Source organism: Euwallacea similis, unplaced genomic scaffold, assembly GCF_039881205.1.
Source record: "Euwallacea similis isolate ESF13 unplaced genomic scaffold, ESF131.1 scaffold_72, whole genome shotgun sequence".
Lineage (NCBI taxonomy): Eukaryota > Metazoa > Arthropoda > Insecta > Coleoptera > Curculionidae > Euwallacea > Euwallacea similis.
In genome coordinates, this window is record NW_027098697.1 from 10,751 (window position 1) to 29,453 (window position 18,703).

Genomic DNA, 18,703 nt, shown 5'->3' on the forward strand with positions numbered 1-18,703 from the left:
GTGTCCCCCAATAAAAGGGAAAAATGGAATTATGGTCTTTCAAATAAATGCGTTTCATTTTTGCTTTTTCTTAGATGTTACCACAATACTCGACGCAACAAAAATTATAAATATAGTCGATATACAGGATAAAATTATTTGTAAAATGATTTTTTAAATACAGTAATGTTCGCTTATAACGAACCTCAAGGGACCATAGTAAATTGTTCGTTATAACCGAAGTTCGCTATAAGCAATAAATGCTGATAGGATTCTTTTTTAAATTAATATATGTCGGAGTAACTTGAGAAGTATTCTCCATTTTTTTTGTATTTTGTATATTGCTTTTTTTATTAACAGAAAAAGAAAGATAGAAGAGACAGACAAACCAGTTCACTATTCCACGACCGCTCTTCTTCCCATCAATCTATTAACTGCCCGTTCTTTGTCCTTCTTGTCTTAACTTTCCCAGTTCTGGTGAGTCCTTCAGAACCATGGGAAAAGTACCTGCTAGTCCCTATTACAAAGGAACCAATAGTTTAGTGTCACCCAAATAATTAGCACACATGGCCACTTAAGCGCGCCGTGGCAATAGTGACCTCGTTCGACAGTGCTTTGTCTTCAGATGGCCCTGTCAGCCTGCTCTTCATCTTATTGTCTATCCTAATGTTACTTTTACACATCTTAAAAACTAATAAATCTCCGACATATATAACGTACTTTATTTACATATGAAAAAAAAATTAACAAGTAACATTCTTCAACTAGTAACCAATTTAAATAATATTTGTTAAATTTAACAACGCTTTTTAAGAATTTTTTTTTAAATCACGAATTTTGGTTCCTTTTATTGTGGTGAAATGAATTTAATATATATGCAATACCACATTGGCTATTTCATCGAGAATATTTTGTGGAGTATTTCATCCCTTTAGCTTTCTTCTCCTCTTTAACTTTACTGTATGGTGAAAAATATTTGTACATTATACAACCAAAATTGCAATAATCTGGATTAGTATCAAAAGTAATTCTCCAAGGATCAGGTTTCACAGTTACCGATTTGCCTTTCTTTTCAACAACGATATGATAAATCTTGTTAAGTTTCTTAGTATGCTTACTTATAGAAGGTATATTTTCATTTTCAATATAAGGATAGCTTTTTTGGCTAAGTTTACTGTATAACTCCTGATCTGTAGATAAGACTTGCATTTTTTCTGACAAACTACTTGCATCTCTGTGCTTAAATAATAGTCCATCTCTAACATATTCTACCATGCCATTATAATCGGCTATTATAACTGGTATTATAAGTTGTTGTGTTTCATGTGTTACTAACGATGAATTTTCACCCCAAATTGAAGGAACGACTATTGCACCAACATACCATTCATTCTATTTTTTCTTTAACGATAGGTAAAAACTGATTGGTAATCACTTTTAAAGCTTTAGTTCCTTCTCTTGCTGCTGTAATGTACCTATCTTATGAATTAGGATAAATTAACTGATATTCGAGCTTATTTGTATTTCTCATGAAGAATTGTATTTGTTCTGTACTAACTCGGCCTTTGGCCCAACCAATAATACTAACTTAACCTTGGCCCCACAGATAAAGTAATTAAGCCAAGGTCCGGAGTTTTTCCAATAGACATTACATAGTAATTAGTTTTGTAATCACCCCTCTATTTGATTAGATATATACATAAATACAGCTTGGGGGTAAAAACACGTACACTTCCCAATAGAACCTCGACCAGAATAGTTGATTATAGTAGTGACTAGTAGAACCAACGCGTTTTTGTTGTCAAAACCTATCTCCCTGCATCGGGGTACATAACACTGCTTCCCAAATTCTAAATTTTGCTTTAGATGATAAGTGAGAAAAAGCCTTTAATAATAGGTCAACACCTTTCTCGACGATATGAGTGCCAATAACCAACCAATAAAACATCAATACCAGTAAAATAAAAATGTAACCAAAAATAAACTCTTTTTCTTGTACATACTTCTCTTTTAGTTGTACATGAATTTCTATTCTTAAGACGATTTAGATCAAAACATAATCAATATAAGAAATTTTGTTTATCGGAACATTAAGTGTGCAAATTAATCCTGAGTAAATTTATCCATCAAGAATTTCGATGGGGAAATAAAGTAATCTATAGTATAGTCTATTATTTTTCTCGTGTGCTTCATTCTAGTTGCAACCCATTGCTCCCAATAGTTTAAGTCTAAATTCAGGAATTCTTCATCTCCTGTAAAATATTCCTTGTACCATTGGATTGCACGTTTTTGATTTTTTTGTTCATCACAAAGCCGTAATAAATCTTCAGAATTATGTACGTTGAATAAACCCTCCTCTTGGACGCATTAACCAAAAGTCATGTAGCGTAAAAATTACAGCTATATTGTCTTTAAAAGCAACTTCTGGTAAAGTAATTGATAGATAATTAAGATGACCAAAATGTATAAAATCTGGCTGAAACTTATCTATTACTTTTTTAAATTTTATATCTATTTTTTCATTAATTTTGTAATGATATTTAGCTGTGGGTATATTAATTAAATGCAGTAAAATCCGGGGCGAATCACTACGATTTAGGACTGTAGTATAATAAAAATCAGGTGAAAAGCTATTTTCATACCTAGTAAATACTTGTACCTCATTGTTATTTACTAGTTCATAAACAAGAGTTTGGCTATCAACCTCTGAACCAGCACTATAATGAGGAGGGTAACCATGAATAACTTTTAATATTTTCATATATCATTATAATACTACATCTATATTGTTGGGATATTCTTGTGTATTGTTTTGTAGACTTTTTATAAATTTACTTAATCCTACTTCTAATGATTACTTAGAACACCAATCAAGTAGCTCTTTAGCTCTAGTAAAATTACCATCAATTCAATTGATCAAACTCCTTTATATCGGTATCCAAAATTTAAGATTTTTAGATATATTAGAACCTCGTTAACTTTTAATGTGCCACTCACCGTGAATGATTCTATGTAATATAGAATTACCATTCATTTTTATATCAGAATTAAACGCGAAATTTTTATTAGATACAGGTAATACTCGTAGATTCATCAATACAAATTTAACATGTAAATATTTTCCAAATTTTGTAACAGAAGAATATTTTCAAATTCAAACCGTGCATGCCACCTCCTATAATAAAGAAGTTGCAACAATGCCAATCTTTCATACATTTGAAACTAAGGGATATCATAAATATTATCTACTTGATTTTTCCAACAAATACGACGGATTAATAGGTATAGATTTAATTACACAATTAAACGCAACATTAGATTTCAGTTCAAACGTTGTTAAGGACTTTAGGTTATTGTTTCTTGGCGTAGTTTGCTTAGTTAATTTGTTTTGTACTTTCATCCCTTAAGTTACGCCCATGTGCATCGATACGTATTTGAAGGAGTCCATCTGGGCGCCAGGCCATAGTACCCATCAGGCCATATCGAAGGGCTCTTTATGGCTGGGAAATACGCTATTCGTCAAAGGAAGCTTTCTTAATTGGACCATTGCCGCGATCCGTAGTTCGGCGGATTTGCCATACTTCAATGAAAGCGACTTGTATAGGTATTTGCTAGATGGCGACTATTTATGACCTTAGGCGCGACCATTGCCCGTAAGGGCTTCTGGTACTGGTGCGCCCCTGGTTGGAGTTCCTCGGGTTTAGTACTTAAGGGATGATCGCAGTAATTTTGCTCTTTTTCTTCTGACCGGTGCTTGCTCCAGACATGTGATCGTAAACGTAGTTTGTAATCTTCCCAACTAAGCAAACTCCCACTTCATACTTAGACCAATACTTTACCATTATTTATATAAGTGAAATTTAATACAGTCCACTTTCGTAAACCAAATTGTTGTTTTCGTGGTTTTCGTTTATCGAAGGAACCTCAACAAACGTATTACAATTACCCTCAAAGAAAATTCCTATACGTTATCAAGGAAAAATTGAAAATGAAATTTACAATAAAAATTTCAAAGCAAATCCTGCATATATCATTCAATCAAGAACAATTCAACAAATCAAAGTATCCACAAAAATAAAAAAGGAATAGGAATATTAAATTAACAAAATGAAGGTAATATAGAAATTCATGAATGTCTAATAAAAGTTAAGAATCATTTTGCATGTATGTACAACATCTTTAAATCAAGTAGAGAATTCTGTTGAAATATAATTCATTGGACGTTAAACCACTAAATTCAGCAGAATTTAATTTTAACAATCATCCCGAATTAAACGAAAATGTTGATTAAGAATTTGATAACTTATTAAAAGAAAATCTAAAAAATATTAACTTGAGTCTCTGTAAGAGAGAAAAAAAGGAAAAAACACGGAAACTTTATCATAAATTTTGAGATATATTTCATTGCGAAAAAATTCCTTTATCTTTTTTAAATGCAACGACACACGAAATTAAACTCATAAATGAAACCTCAATTTTTACCAAACATTACAGAGGTCCTAAAGTCCATTTGCGAAGAGATTAAAAAACAAGTGTCTAAGTTATTAATTAAATCAAAATATTATTATGACATCGAATTTATCTTGTTCTGTTCCAATATCGATAGTTTCAAAAAGAAAAACCAATATAAAACTCAAAGATGGCATTTAATAATTGATTTTAGTAAATTAAATGAACGAAAGATCGAAAATAAGTTCCCATTACCTTGTATTAACGAAATTCTAGGTAAACTGGGAAAGTCAAATATTTTTATCACATTCAAATGAAGGACGATATGCCTAAAACGAAATTTTGTACTGAATTAGGATGTTACAAATTCGTTCGAATGCCATTTGGTTTGAAAAATACAGCGGCGACCTTCCAACGTGTCATGAAAAACATTTTACGTGGCTTACAGGGTGCGCAAAAATGTAAAAATATAAATTTTCCAAATTAAACGTTTTTGAATTAAACTTTTTGATGCATCAAAATGAAAAAGCTTGGAAGGAGAAATCGAAAAGCCGAATAAAGTTTTTCGATAGGATTTGTGGTTGTCGTGATATTTTACTTAAAAATCTAATAGCTGGAAAAAATAAATAATTTATTTAACTTATTACACTGAGATAAATGACAAACAGTAAAATTTATTCAACATGGAACCTTCCAACGTCGATACATTTCTCCATCCTTTTTCGAAATTCGTAATAAGCATTGTGAATTATATCTGGTGTCACTGTAGCAATGGCGTCAGTAACTCTGGTTTTTAAAACCTCAATATTATCTTACATGTCTGTAGTATAAACTTTTTGCTTAAGGTAATCTCACAGAAAATAATCAATTGCAGTAAAGTAAGGAGACCGTGGTGGCCAGTATATCGGTTCAGGACGAGCTATCCATTTTTGGGGGACATGTTCATTAAGCCAATTTGTGACAACCAGTATACTATGCGTTGGGCAGCCATCTTGCTGAAATACCATATTTCTTCTAAATTCTAAATTGTCTTAATCTAATTGATGCATAAAATATTCATTAAGAATTTCCAAATAATAATTTGTGTTCAGTCTTCTTTCCAAGAAAAATGGGTAAAAAATTACTTTATTGAACATAAATGCATACCATACGTTAACTTTCTTAAATTTCCGACTATTTGTATGAAGCTTAAAGTGGAAATTTTCTTTTGTCCAAAAATGATCATTTTGAGTAGAAATTATCCCATTTGTAGTGAACGCAGATTCGTCAGTGAATCTGATATTATGGTAAAAATGACGGCTTTCTAGTATGCGTTCACCTATTAGTAAAGAGAATTCTAGTCTGTATAAACTATCGCCTTCTTGAAGTTTATGAATAAAAGTTAGTTTGAATACGTGAAATTTATTTTCGGACAGAATATTGTTTACGTCACTTTTAGAAATGCCACCCACAACCTGAACTAACCTGATTCGCTCTTGCTCTTAAAGTCGGGGATTAATACTAACTGATTATAACTCTATTATAATTATAACTCTATATTTTTATAGATAACTCTAAATTGTTGCTGCATCATTTTCATCATAAGTCTTTTTTGTTTTTTTTTTACATATTTAATATTACCGTAAACGTCGAATTTACGTACCAAATTTTTTAAAGTATTAACAGAAATGTATACACTGGGAAATTTCCCATTGAAAATTTCAATTGCGTATTTGTAGGAGATCTCTTCGATACAAATAGATTTGATCAAGTAAATGCACTGCTCTAAGATAAGCATCTTTCTGGAAAAATTAAAGTGTGTATTCACTTCACTGTTCACACAAATGTTGACAAATAATGTAGAGATATCACGTAGGCGTTATTTGAACACAGCAGTCTTGATATTGTTATTCACAGAACGAGATAACGACCCAACTTCTCAAAATAATACCCAGATAATTGAATCAAGTCAAGAATGAATCACCCGAATCGAAAAACTTAAATATTAAAAATCGCAGCAACCACAAACCCTATAGAAAAACTTTATTCGGCTTTTCGATTTCTCCTTCTAAGCTCTTTCATTTTGATGCTTTAAAAAAGTTTTATTCAAAAATTTCAATTTGGAAAATCTACATTTTTACATTTTTTGCGTACCCTGTACATCAAAATCAACGTTTCTTAACGTGAATCGTATTTGTTAATTTAAACATCAGTCGATACGAAAAGAGTTTATTATATAGGTATATTGAACTTCTGACTATAATGAGCGACCAAAATGGACTGAACTACAACTGATATATTTTACGATTAAGAAAAGCAATTGGCGATGCTGATTCTGATATTATTTGTACCCCAAGAAAATTAGCTCTAAGCAGAACCAGCAAGGAATAACAAAAATAAATCAAGCTAAATAACGATTAGATATGAACTTAAATAAAGGCTGAAATATTTTTCTAATCTAATTCCAATTTAACAATATTTATACGACAAGCAAAAGAAATTAGAAGACTGACTTTTTCCGAAAAACTGAAAATAAAATATATTACAAGTATAGTGAAGTTCATCCGTGGACACACAGTATAAACAAGCGGAGCGTTTATTTGAAAAATAACACATATCCGAAAAGGTAAAAGTTGGAGAGATGAAAAAAACTGGTTATGTTTCCATATTTTGACAACAGGCTTTTTCTGGGCTATTTACCCAAAGAACTGGTCATATTGCAAACATTTTGGAAATTATATTTCAAAAATAATGGTTAAAAAACATAAAATAAAACTTCTTTGACATATTTTGGAAAAGTAATATACTATAATATAATATCCTTTAGTAACAAGTAAACATTTTTAGGAACAGGACGAAAAAGAAACCACTCAGAACTACTAGAGTAGCTTAGGGATGTGCTGTAAGATCAGCCTTATGTATATTTACATAAAATTCATTTTTGCGTAAAATGGACATGTGTTGTTTTTTCGATAAACGCTTCAATTGTACTATTTGTCAAGCAGTAAAATATAGTAAATTGAAATCTTATGTACCTTTAGTCAAAACCGAGACGCCTTCAAAACTGTTTCAAATGTTACACATCGATCCGTTCATCTTCAAGGGACAAAACTTTCTTACAATATTTGATACATCTTTTAAATTTGATCAAGCTTATCCTTATGATAAAAATTCAAAATCGGTTTGCGATAAATTGATCAATTATTTTTAATTTTTCAGATACTCTGATTCAATAATATGTGATTATAGCGACGAATTTAATAACACTCTTCAAAAAGAATTACTAAAGGTACAAAAAATAATTCATTTTACTATCCCGAAACACCACGAATCAAATTCACCAGTTGAACGTTTCCATTCCACTCTGAGAGAACATCTAAGAATATTGAAACAGAAAGATAAAGTAAAATCTGTATCCGATTTAATGCCTTACGCGATTATCGCACATAACAGGAGGACACATAGTGTAACTAAATACACGTCCCACCAATAAATCTTGGGATATACAAAGTCGAGAATCTTCTCGATTTAATCAATCCTGGGTTCTATTCGGATTACATTTCTTCACATGTAGATACACCTACTTCGTTATACAAAAATGTTATAAGAAAAACATATGAAGCAAAGGAGAAAGTTATAACTAAACGTAACAGTAAAGGAAATTTAGCGTTTCAATTTAAATTAAATCAGAGAATATACACTGTTGGCCAAAAGTAAATTGACATTCCTATATATGAAGAAATTTTCTATTTCAAAAATTAAAAAACCATACCTGGCCAACAAAATCCATAAAAATAAAATAGCAAGCCTTAAACTATTTATTGATAAATTCCTTGTTTTCGTACTAATTGTTTATCGCCTTATTTTATAGATAAAAAATAGTTGGCTTTGAGTGCGACTCCACAAAAATAATTTGACAATGTATTAACGAATGGTTTAAAAACTGATTTTATTCAATTGTTGTTTTTTTAACAGTGAATTGATTTTGTGTGTTCCTAATTTAATAAAATGGCACCAGGAGTTGCTTGATCAAGTGACATAAAATCCAGAATTATTGCTGATTATGAAAAATATATATTGCTAGCTATTGCAAGCCGATATTGCTAGAAAATATTCATTATTAAGAGCTACAGTTTCACAAATTATTAAACAATTTCTTATCCACGGCAATGTTCTCCCTTGTCGAAAAACTGGAAGACGTAAAAAAACTACTATTGCTGCTGATAGATTAATTTTAAGGCAAACATAGCAAAATCCATGTATTACTTCCAGAGAAATAAAAGACATTTTAGACGAAAACCAAATTTGTTCAGTAAGTTAGCGTATTGTGAGAAGAAGACTACAGAATAGTGAGCTAAAACTGGAAGACCTGCTAAAAAACCTTACCTTAGTAAAAAAAATGTGAATGCCCGTCTTAATTTTGTAAGAGAATACGGAGCTTGGACTGTTGACGATTAGAAGAAAGTCATTTTTAGTGAGTAGTCAAAATTTTATTTTATCAATTCGGATGAGAAAAGATATGTGTATTGGGTCCAATAGAGGAAGTTTGTTTGATTCGAAATTCGTAGAAACAATTGTATTTCGCGATTCGAAGATCAAACTTTATTCCTCTAGTGTGGAGTCGATGGTTGATTGGACTTTCTTAAGGACCACTCTGAAGTTTACAGTCTCAGAGAAACTGCTTTTGGGAAACAATAACTCTCACTTTTAACTTGATACTTATTGCGTTCTTCTGCGTAATATTAAAAAAAGAGTTACTATTAATTGTTAGGGCTTGTGTAGAGGACAGAATATCCGATAATTAATTTAATCTATTAGTTCGATAAGTTGTATTCTTCATAAGCCTAGTATTAAATCTGTGACTAGTATGTAAGGAACCCGTGTGCTACGCCTATGAACATTACTCGTTTTTCTTGCCACTTTGCCCGTATGACCAGATGTTGGTCCGCATTTCGTTTGATCTTAGACTAACTATGTAATAAAACTCCTTGCCGACCTTTTGTGCGTACTAGAATTTAGACACGTTCTCGGTTCTGGTCATAACCGCCCTCCAATAAAACCCAATTATATTGTTAAAGTTAGGCAAGTTACAAGGACAAATCTCGAAGAAGTACCGTTGATGACCTTTTGGTTTCTGGTACGCCTATGTATGCTTACCATTAACTTTAGTATTTAAGATTTCGCAAGAAGAAAAATCGCCCTCTTCTTGTGCGTCTCCGTCGACTCTTAACTCCGTACTTTGCACGTTACTCGTACGCCATTACTTTACTCACGGTTCCTATACACGGTTAATTAGTACACTAGTTAACCTGTCACGAAAAGTTGTTACTCCTTTGCTAAATTACTCGAAATTGTTGGTGAACAATAAACCTTAGTTACCGTTAAAAAGGGTTTTTGTTTTCTTCATTTGCACGAACACGGTGTCTCTGAGACCGCGAACTCAGGGTGGTCCTTCGCAAGCATCCAGTCCATTGCTAACTAGACGTATCAAGAATTAGGCCACGTCTAATCAACATCTTGGTACCACGATTCACGAAAAAACAATTAATAACGAGTAAGTTATCAAATTTGAGTTAGCGGATGAGCTCGAGACCTTTCGCGTGGCGTCTCAAACCTAACTGCCTTTTCAAGGTCTTTCTAAATTCTAAATATATTCCACAAAGAAACATGAATTAAAATTATACACTCCCATGCTGGAATATAAGTGTTATGTGATTACCTAGACAAAATAAAACTAAACGTAAGGTCGGACACAATTGCTCGCACTTAAAGGTTCTCTTGTCACCGCCAGACTAAATCATAGACTTGGTCGTGACAAATTAATCGAAAAAAAAACTTAATATGAGTTCATTACTAAAGTCCGAACAATATGAGACGTCCTGAAGGCAAAATATGCGGTCCAAAATACATTATTTCAACGGTCAAGCATGGCGAAAGATCAGTAATGATCTGGGGATGTTTTTCTGGATAAGGTATCGGGCCACTTCATCGAATAGAAGGCAATATGGATAGGTTCATGTATTAAGACATATTAGAAAATGTGGTAGTACCTTATTCAGATGAGGTTATACCTCTTAGGCATTATTCTCAGTATGATAATGACCCTAAACATGCTTCGAAGTTCATTAAGAATTGGCTAACAAAAAAAAAAATGTTATTAAATATCCATCCCAGTTGCCGGATCTAAATCCAATGAAAAATTATGGAACTATCAGGACAGAAAAATTAGAATCAATATATATAAAAACAAGGACAACCTTTTTGAAAATTTAATGTAAACATAGACAGAAATAATCGAAACTTTAATTAAAAAGCTAATTGGATCGATGTCAAAAATATTATTAAAAGTAAGAAGGAACAGAGGATATAGTAATGATTACTAAAAAAAGAGTGTCTTAATTTTTAAATTTGTTTTTTTTTGTTATTTAAAAGAATTGTCAATTTATTTTTGTCCACATAATAATTTATATTTTAAGATTACATATAATTTTTTTGTAAAATATGTGTTTAATTTATGAACATTATTTATCTAGAGTGGATGATTATATCATTAAAAGAAAAAGAATAGGGTGATTGTTTCTCTTACTTAGTAAATTTTGAAAAATGTATTTGTCAATTTATTTTGGTCACCAGTGTCTAAAAAACTTTCACCATGGAATAAGAAAAATCCTACATTTTCAGGAATCAATCATCAAAGAAATATACTGAATGACAAAGAAAGGTAAACACCCAGTGTTTGTACGATTCGTATTTTTATTTCAATAATATTTCGCATGCTTTTTGAGGAAAGAATTTGACTATTCGATCCTTAACACAAAAATGTTTATTGGTATTTTCGTACAACATCGTGTGTCTAATAAAGACTTGTCTCTACATTTACACTCAATGCTTTAAATAAATTTGCCGATAAAAACAATTTTCCCTGCGGACATGCAGATGGCACAACTATATTATTCAGCTGTGAACTGTATTCCTTTGATGTTTAAGACCATATTTGCATCAATTCCAAATCGTCCCTTGGCGACCCTTACAGGGGACCCCACGGAGCTCCAAAACCAACTTCGGGTTTTTTGTGAAACTCAGCGGATGTAACTGAGTAGCAATGCTCTTCTGGTCATGTGGGATTTCCCAGTACGAGCGGTTGGGCGCTGTTGGATACCGATGCACTGTCGTCAGCCGGCACATCAGTCTGACGGAATCCAACGGCAGCCATAATCTCTCGACCTACATACTGGAAGAACGTTAGTACGTCCAGATGGACCCGGGCCCGTTTTGTTCTCAAAGAGCTGGGAGTCGGTCTAGGAGAATACTCCGCGGAATACAATTGAAAATATAAATTCTGTTATGTAAAATGTTCTGTCAGTGGCATATAGTAATAGGGAGTGCTGAAAGCATGTGATTAACTTAAAATATATACCGTATTACCCCGGATAGATGAAACATCAATTATAAAAAAAAATTAAAGTTGCCCGAGGATTTTTAAATTTAGTATAGGACCACAGATGTTGATTGTAAACAGTTCTCCATGATAAATTTTTGTAGCATTTGCTTCACAGAAAAATTTTACAAAAGCTGTTTTACTTATCCAGGAATACACTTTATATTGAAAGATCAGACTCTGATGAAGGAAAAGAACAAATTGAAAGAAAAAAGTACAGAAAAAGAGATGTAAGAAATTTCAGAACTTCAATAATTGATTAATTGTCTTCGCATTATATTCAGTCAGATTCAGTTTGATAATCTATGGTAAATACTTCGTATAAAACTACTGCTATAAATCGGAGATGTAGAGTACTAATTTAAAAAATCTGAATGTAAATTTTATCGAATGGAATCAAAGGGATAACTCCCACAGTTGAAATGTGCGTGAAAGGTATAAAATCTTTTACGCCTTAAAACGAAGTCGTTAAAGTATTTTTCTAATTTAAACGGTTATTACTACTTTGCCACGCCGCTAGTAGTTTGAATGTGAGCTATATTACCGTACTACTGTGGTTCTTTTTGCTCTGTTATGTTGGCTACCATTGATCTATACAATTTAAATGGCGAATTTAAGGAAATTGCGCCCAGAAACGTTAATTATTTCTCCGCAGTGTTAGAAGCTTAATACTGAACAATTTTAAAATTACTAGATACTTCGAATATACAGGGTGTTTCCTAAGTATTCTAAAATATTTCACGAGGTGATTGCCTAACTCAAAACATAAAAAAAATCATATGATAATAGGTTCGCAAACGCATCCAAATACGTTTCCAACATACAGGGTGTTAAAAATTAATTATATTTATATTTTTTTACTCGAAAACTGTGCATTTGGCAAAAAAATATCAAGAGAGCGCTTTTCTTCTAAATTAAAAAGGGAAACCTAAAAATAATTTGTGTTGAGAAAAACTAACAGTGTACCATTTTTTTCGATAAAATTCTACTAAGATGTACCCGTACGCACGCCACTGGTAAAATTAGAATGATTGGTTGTACATAAAAAAATCGTCATAGTTAACTGTTAAAAAGTGCAAAATGTCATAAAAATATCTCAATTATTTTTGGAGATATTATTAGTAAATTTGAATTTTTTAAATGATTCTTTAATACCTTGTATTTTTATAACGAAGCATTTCCGGACTATGGTTTCAATAACAAACAAACACTATTTCGAATAAAGAATTCAGTTCTGAAGTTTGATCCACTAATTATGACTCACCCTATATACTTTGATTCTATCGCATAATATACGTACTGTAGGCGTTATGGTATGGGGTGCTATCGCATATGGTAGCAGGTCACCCCTAGTTTTCATTAGAGGCAACATGACTTGCCAACGTATATCCAAGAAGTGTTGGAGCCATATGTGATTCCATATTTTCTAACTATCTCGAACGCTATTTTCCAGCAAGACAATGCTAGACCTCATGTTGCTAGGCAAACAATAACGTTCATGGATCAACATCAAATCAACCGTTTACCCTGGCCACCTCGATCGCCGGATCTGTCTCCTATTGAACATGTCTGGGACATGATTGGCCGCAGACTGTTGAATTTACAGCACCCTCCACAGACTTTAGCAGCCCTTACTCATGAAGTTCAGATTGCCTGGAATGAGATACCTCAAGAAGACATTGACAATCTTATTAGATCCGAGCCCAGGCGTATCAATGAGTGTATAAGGAACCGTGGATGCTCAACACACTATTGAAAAAAAAATGAAGTTTTTCCTCTGATCTTGCTGAAAATGTAATCATTGAATAAGTATGTGGTACTGAACACGTACAAAAAAAATGATCAAAATAAAATTATCTTTAATGGGTGTTTACCTTTCTTTGCCACGCAGTATATATACAGAGTATTTCAAATTCGACCCTCACCATTGGGATCTCGGAAACTAGAGGAGATACGAAGAAGTTTAAATAGGGGCAAAGTTGCGTAATCTAGCGTTTGATCGAGTACCATTTTCAAAATTTTAATTTTCCGAGTACTTCCGAAGATATCCGAGAAAAACTAAAAATTGGAGAATCCATTTTTATTTTTTTTTTAGTGTTATTTGATAAGGAAAATTAAATCCGTAAGCACATTTTCATTGCCACTTTTTCTCAGCAACACTATGACATATTCAGATTTGCCATCCAACGTTTCGTCTTTCGGCTACCATTATCAACTTTATTTTTTCTTATGAGCGCTATATTGGATTTTTTTACAGAAAAATAGTGCGTTTCGTTCTGATTTCATTGATATAAAACTTCTTATAATTTACTTTTTTAAAAGCCGAAATATTTAAATTAAAAGAAATATTACATAGTTGGCCTTGACTTCATCAAAAGACTTTCTTTTGTTCGCGTTATATGACAGAACTCCTCAAACGAGATTAGAGCGTGCGCAGATTTTCAATGAAAATGAGCTTCAGAAATGAAGAGAAACGATGTTAAGACTTTATTACAAATTTGATAGGAACAGTACGAAAACAGCTCAAATGTATTTTGAGTTATATCCGGAAAGACAACAACCGCATAAAACATTATTTAAAACTTTGGATGAACATTTCGAAAGCACCAAACTCACCAAACTGACCAAAAATCTAAAATGAAGTATGGAAACAGAATGGAAAAAGATTTTCAAAGGTACCAAACTCAGCTAAATGTATATATATACCAGGTCTACCGGTATGAAATGAGCGCTATTTTGTGAAAATAAAACACCAATTTTAACAAGGAAAGAAAAATAAAATTTATTCAAAATATTGACCATTGTTTTCTACACATTTTGACCACCTTTCTGGCAATTTATGGATACCACGCCAATAGAAATGTGCCTCTTTGGCATCAAACCAATTAGACACCCAATTTTCTACTTCTTCGTAGGAATCGAAGTGCTGCTCAGCTAATGCGTGTCCCATCGATGAAAACAAATGGTAGTCCGAAGGAGCCAAGTCTGGTGAATACGGCGGATGGGGTAACAACTCCCAGCCAAGTGTTTTGATGGTATCCTGAACCGGTGTTGCTTTGTGTGGAGGTGCGTTGTCATGGAGCAAAATTACCTTCCCGTGTCTTCTGGCCCATTCTGATGGTTTTTCGATCAACGCATTGTTTAAATTAATCAATTGTTGTCGGTAGCGAACAGTATTAACGGTTTTACCAGGTTTTAAAAGCTCGTGGTGTACCACACCTTTCTGATCCTACCAAACACACAGCATTGCCTTCTTGCCGAATCGATCAGGTTTTGCAGTCGATGTTGATGGTTGTCCCGGATCAACCCATGATTTTTTCCGTTTAGGATTTCGAAAATAAATCCATTTTTCATCTCCAGTAACAATTCGATGCAAAACTGATTTTCTTTCGTGCCTTTGAAGCAAAATTTCACTGGTGTTTTTTCGGTTCTCCATCTGTCTTTCATTCAATTCATGCGGCACCCATTTTCCAAATTTTTGGATCTTTCCCATAGCTTTTAAACGATCAGAAATTGTTTGTTGTGCAACATTTAATATTTCTGCCATTTGTTTTTGACTTAAAGTGTCATCTTCATCCAATATTGATTGCAGTTCGGCGCCTTCAAACTTTTTTTGTGGTCTGCCACGTTCTACATTTTGCATATCAAAATTGTTATTTCTGAATCGTTGAAACCATCTTTTGCATGTTGCTTCTGATAAAGCATAATCACCATATGCCACGACAAGCATTCGATGCGACTCTGCAGCACTTTTCTTCAAATTAAAGCAAAAAATTAATGCTTTCCGCAAATCATCATTTTGTGATACAAAATTCGACATTTTTGGCACAATGAAATAATATAGTGTTATTTGTTCAACGACTTGATTTGTACTAAATATGTTTGTCAGTTTGTATACCAACCAAGCAAACAAAAAAAAAAGGTTTGTTTACAACAAATGCTCTATATCGAAACATTTATATCCTGACGCTCATTTCATACCGGTATACCTGGTATATATATATATATATATATATATATATATATATATACAGGGTTGCTCATTAGTGCGTCAAAGTGCGATATCTCAGTAAATATAAGTTTTGGAAGGAAATATGTCTTAGTAAAGTTTTTGGGGAATAAAAGGTACGTATTTTTAAATTATTTTCAAATGTACAGGGTCTGTCATAAAAGTGTGGTAGTACCAAATTATGTTTTTTTAAATGGAACCCCCCAATTTTTTTGCCATTTTCGGATTTATCGTCAAATTTTAAAGTTAGTTTATGAAATAGGTCTTATATAAAAAATTTACCATTTTCGAGTTATTTGTGAAAATTCGAAAATTTTTTGATGACTGCAAGGTCTCACGGAAATCAATGCTGTTCCCTAACCGTTGCGAATTTTGGAACCGATCTTATGAGGCTCCAAGGCGACATAATAAGCTACGTTTTGACATGTTTTAGTTTTAAAAAAGTTTTCCATAACCCTCGAAATAGGCCTCCGAAGTTGCATGACTTCAATCCTCAATAACTTGCTTATTTCAAATGGAATGCCATACTTTTCTCGACAGCATCGTGTTCAGAATCCAAAAACCTACAACTTTTGTTAACATTACCCTATCCCTAAACCCAACCGTTTCTGAGCTGCCGAAAATTGCCCCTTTTTTACATCTAAATTTGTATTTGAAGTCGCATCGGTTACGTCACCATAGGCAAATTTTACGCGATGTCCGGTGACGTCTACTGTCATTTTTTAAATTTTGATCAAGTTAACCAGCTACATGTTGTCATGGAAACAAAAACAAATGCTTTGTTTATTTCTATTGATGTCTGTGTTTTCTTTCTAAAATATCATAAAAGTCGTAGATATTTGTAAGTTACAATTAGTTTTACATTGTACATTCGTTATTTGTTTCGTTTTTTTAATCCACATATTTTTTAAATTTGTTTAACACAATTTTTTAAATTGTTTATTTTTATCCACTTGGTGAGTAGTTACTCAGATGTTTTGCACATTTCCTTTTTATTCTTATATTAAGGTTTGTAGTTCACTAAATACGTATGAATTTCGAAAAGACGGAACTGGTTGACATGATCTTTGTTATGGGATCTGCTGATCAAAATTGTTTGCTAACTCAGAGGATGTATGCTCAAAAATATCCTGATAGAAGGCAACCCTCGGTTAGAAGTTTAGAAAAACTTAAGGAAAGATTTATTAGAACAGGCAATGTGACTTATGAAAAATGTGAAAGGACTAAGAGGACAAGCGATGAAGATCAATTGAATGTTTTGCTATCTGTAATTTCGGAGCCTTCTACCAGTTCAACAACAATATCCAAGGAAACCAATGTTCCTCGATCTACCGTTAGTAAAATTTTAAAGAGAAACAAGTTTCATGACTACAGTATATCCTTCCATCAAGAACTATTGGGGCCTGATTTGGAGATTAGAAGAACATTTTGTCAGTGGGGGTTAGAAATGGAAAGGACAACACCTAACTTTTTCCTAAAAGTATTATTCTCCGACGAATCAACATTCACTCAGAATGGTAGTCCAAACCGTCATAATCTCCATTATTATTCAATGGAAAATCCAAGAATAGTAAGATCAGTGAATACGCAGCGGCAGTGGACTGTAAATGTTTGGGGTGGTATTATAGGCGATTTTATAATTGGGCCACATTTTTTTAACGGACATTTAAACGGTGTTAAATATTTGCGTTTTTTGCAAAATGATTTGCCCCAACTTTTGCAAAATATTCCTCTAGTTTTGAGGGAAAATATGTGGCTACAACATGACGGTGCTCCAGCGCACTTTGCGGCAGATGTCAAGGAGTACCTAAATCAAGAATTTGAAGGTAGATGGATAGGCCGCGGCGGACCCGTTTTTTGGCCACCAAGATCGCCAGACTTAACAAAAATAGATTTTTTTCTATGGGGACACATAAAAAATGTTGTGTACCAAACTGCTCCGACTACTGCAGAAGATATGAAACAACGCATAATTCATGCGTTTAGAAATACCGTCAGCATTGAGATGTTACGAGAAGTAAATAGGTCTTTTCTGGCAAGACTTCAACTGGTTTCTGATCGAAATGGAGGACAGTTTGAGAATTTATTGTAGATACAAATAATGTTGTGAAAATAAATAATAATAATTGGTTATAAATAATATAAAAATAATAATACAGTCATCGAAACTCATGGAAAACGTCAAAATGACACTGGACGTCACCGGACATCGCGTAAAATTTGCGTATGGTGACGTAACTGATGCGACTTTTCAAATACAAATTTAGATGTAAAAAAGGGGCAATTTTCGGCAGCTCAGAAACGGTTGGGTTTAGGGATAGGGTAATGTTAACAAAAGTTGTAGGTTTTTGGATTCTGAACACGATGCTGTCGAGAAAAGTATGGCATTCCATTTGAAATAAGCAAGTTATTGAGGATTGAAGTCATGCAACTTCGGAGGCCTATTTCGAGGGTTATGGAAAAATTTTTTAAAACTAAAACATGTCAAAACGTAGCTTATTATGTCGCCTTGGAGCCTCATAAGATCGGTTCCAAAATTCGCAACGGTTAGGGAACAGCATTGATTTCCGTGAGACCTTGCAGTCATCAAAATTTTCGAATTTTCACAAATAACTCGAAAATGGTAAATTTTTTATATAAGACCTATTTCATAAACTAACTTTAAAATTTGACGATAAATCCGAAAATGGCAAAAAAATTGGGGGGTTCCATTTAAAAAAACATAATTTGGTACTACCACACTTTTATGACAGACCCTGTACATTTGAAAATAATTTAAAAATACGTACCTTTTATTCCCCAAAAACTTTACTAAGACATATTTCCTTCCAAAACTTATATTTACTGAG

General features: G+C 32.9%; 1 protein-coding gene across 1 annotated transcript; it reads left to right on the forward strand.

The window, feature by feature from the left end:
- Window positions 1–16,914: 16,914 nt before the first annotated feature.
- Window positions 16,915–17,946, forward strand: LOC136419084 (histone-lysine N-methyltransferase SETMAR-like). Its single transcript, XM_066405260.1, has one exon. The coding sequence runs from the start codon at window positions 16,915–16,917 to the stop codon at window positions 17,944–17,946; it is 1,032 nt and encodes a 343-aa protein (XP_066261357.1).
- Window positions 17,947–18,703: the final 757 nt, after the last annotated feature.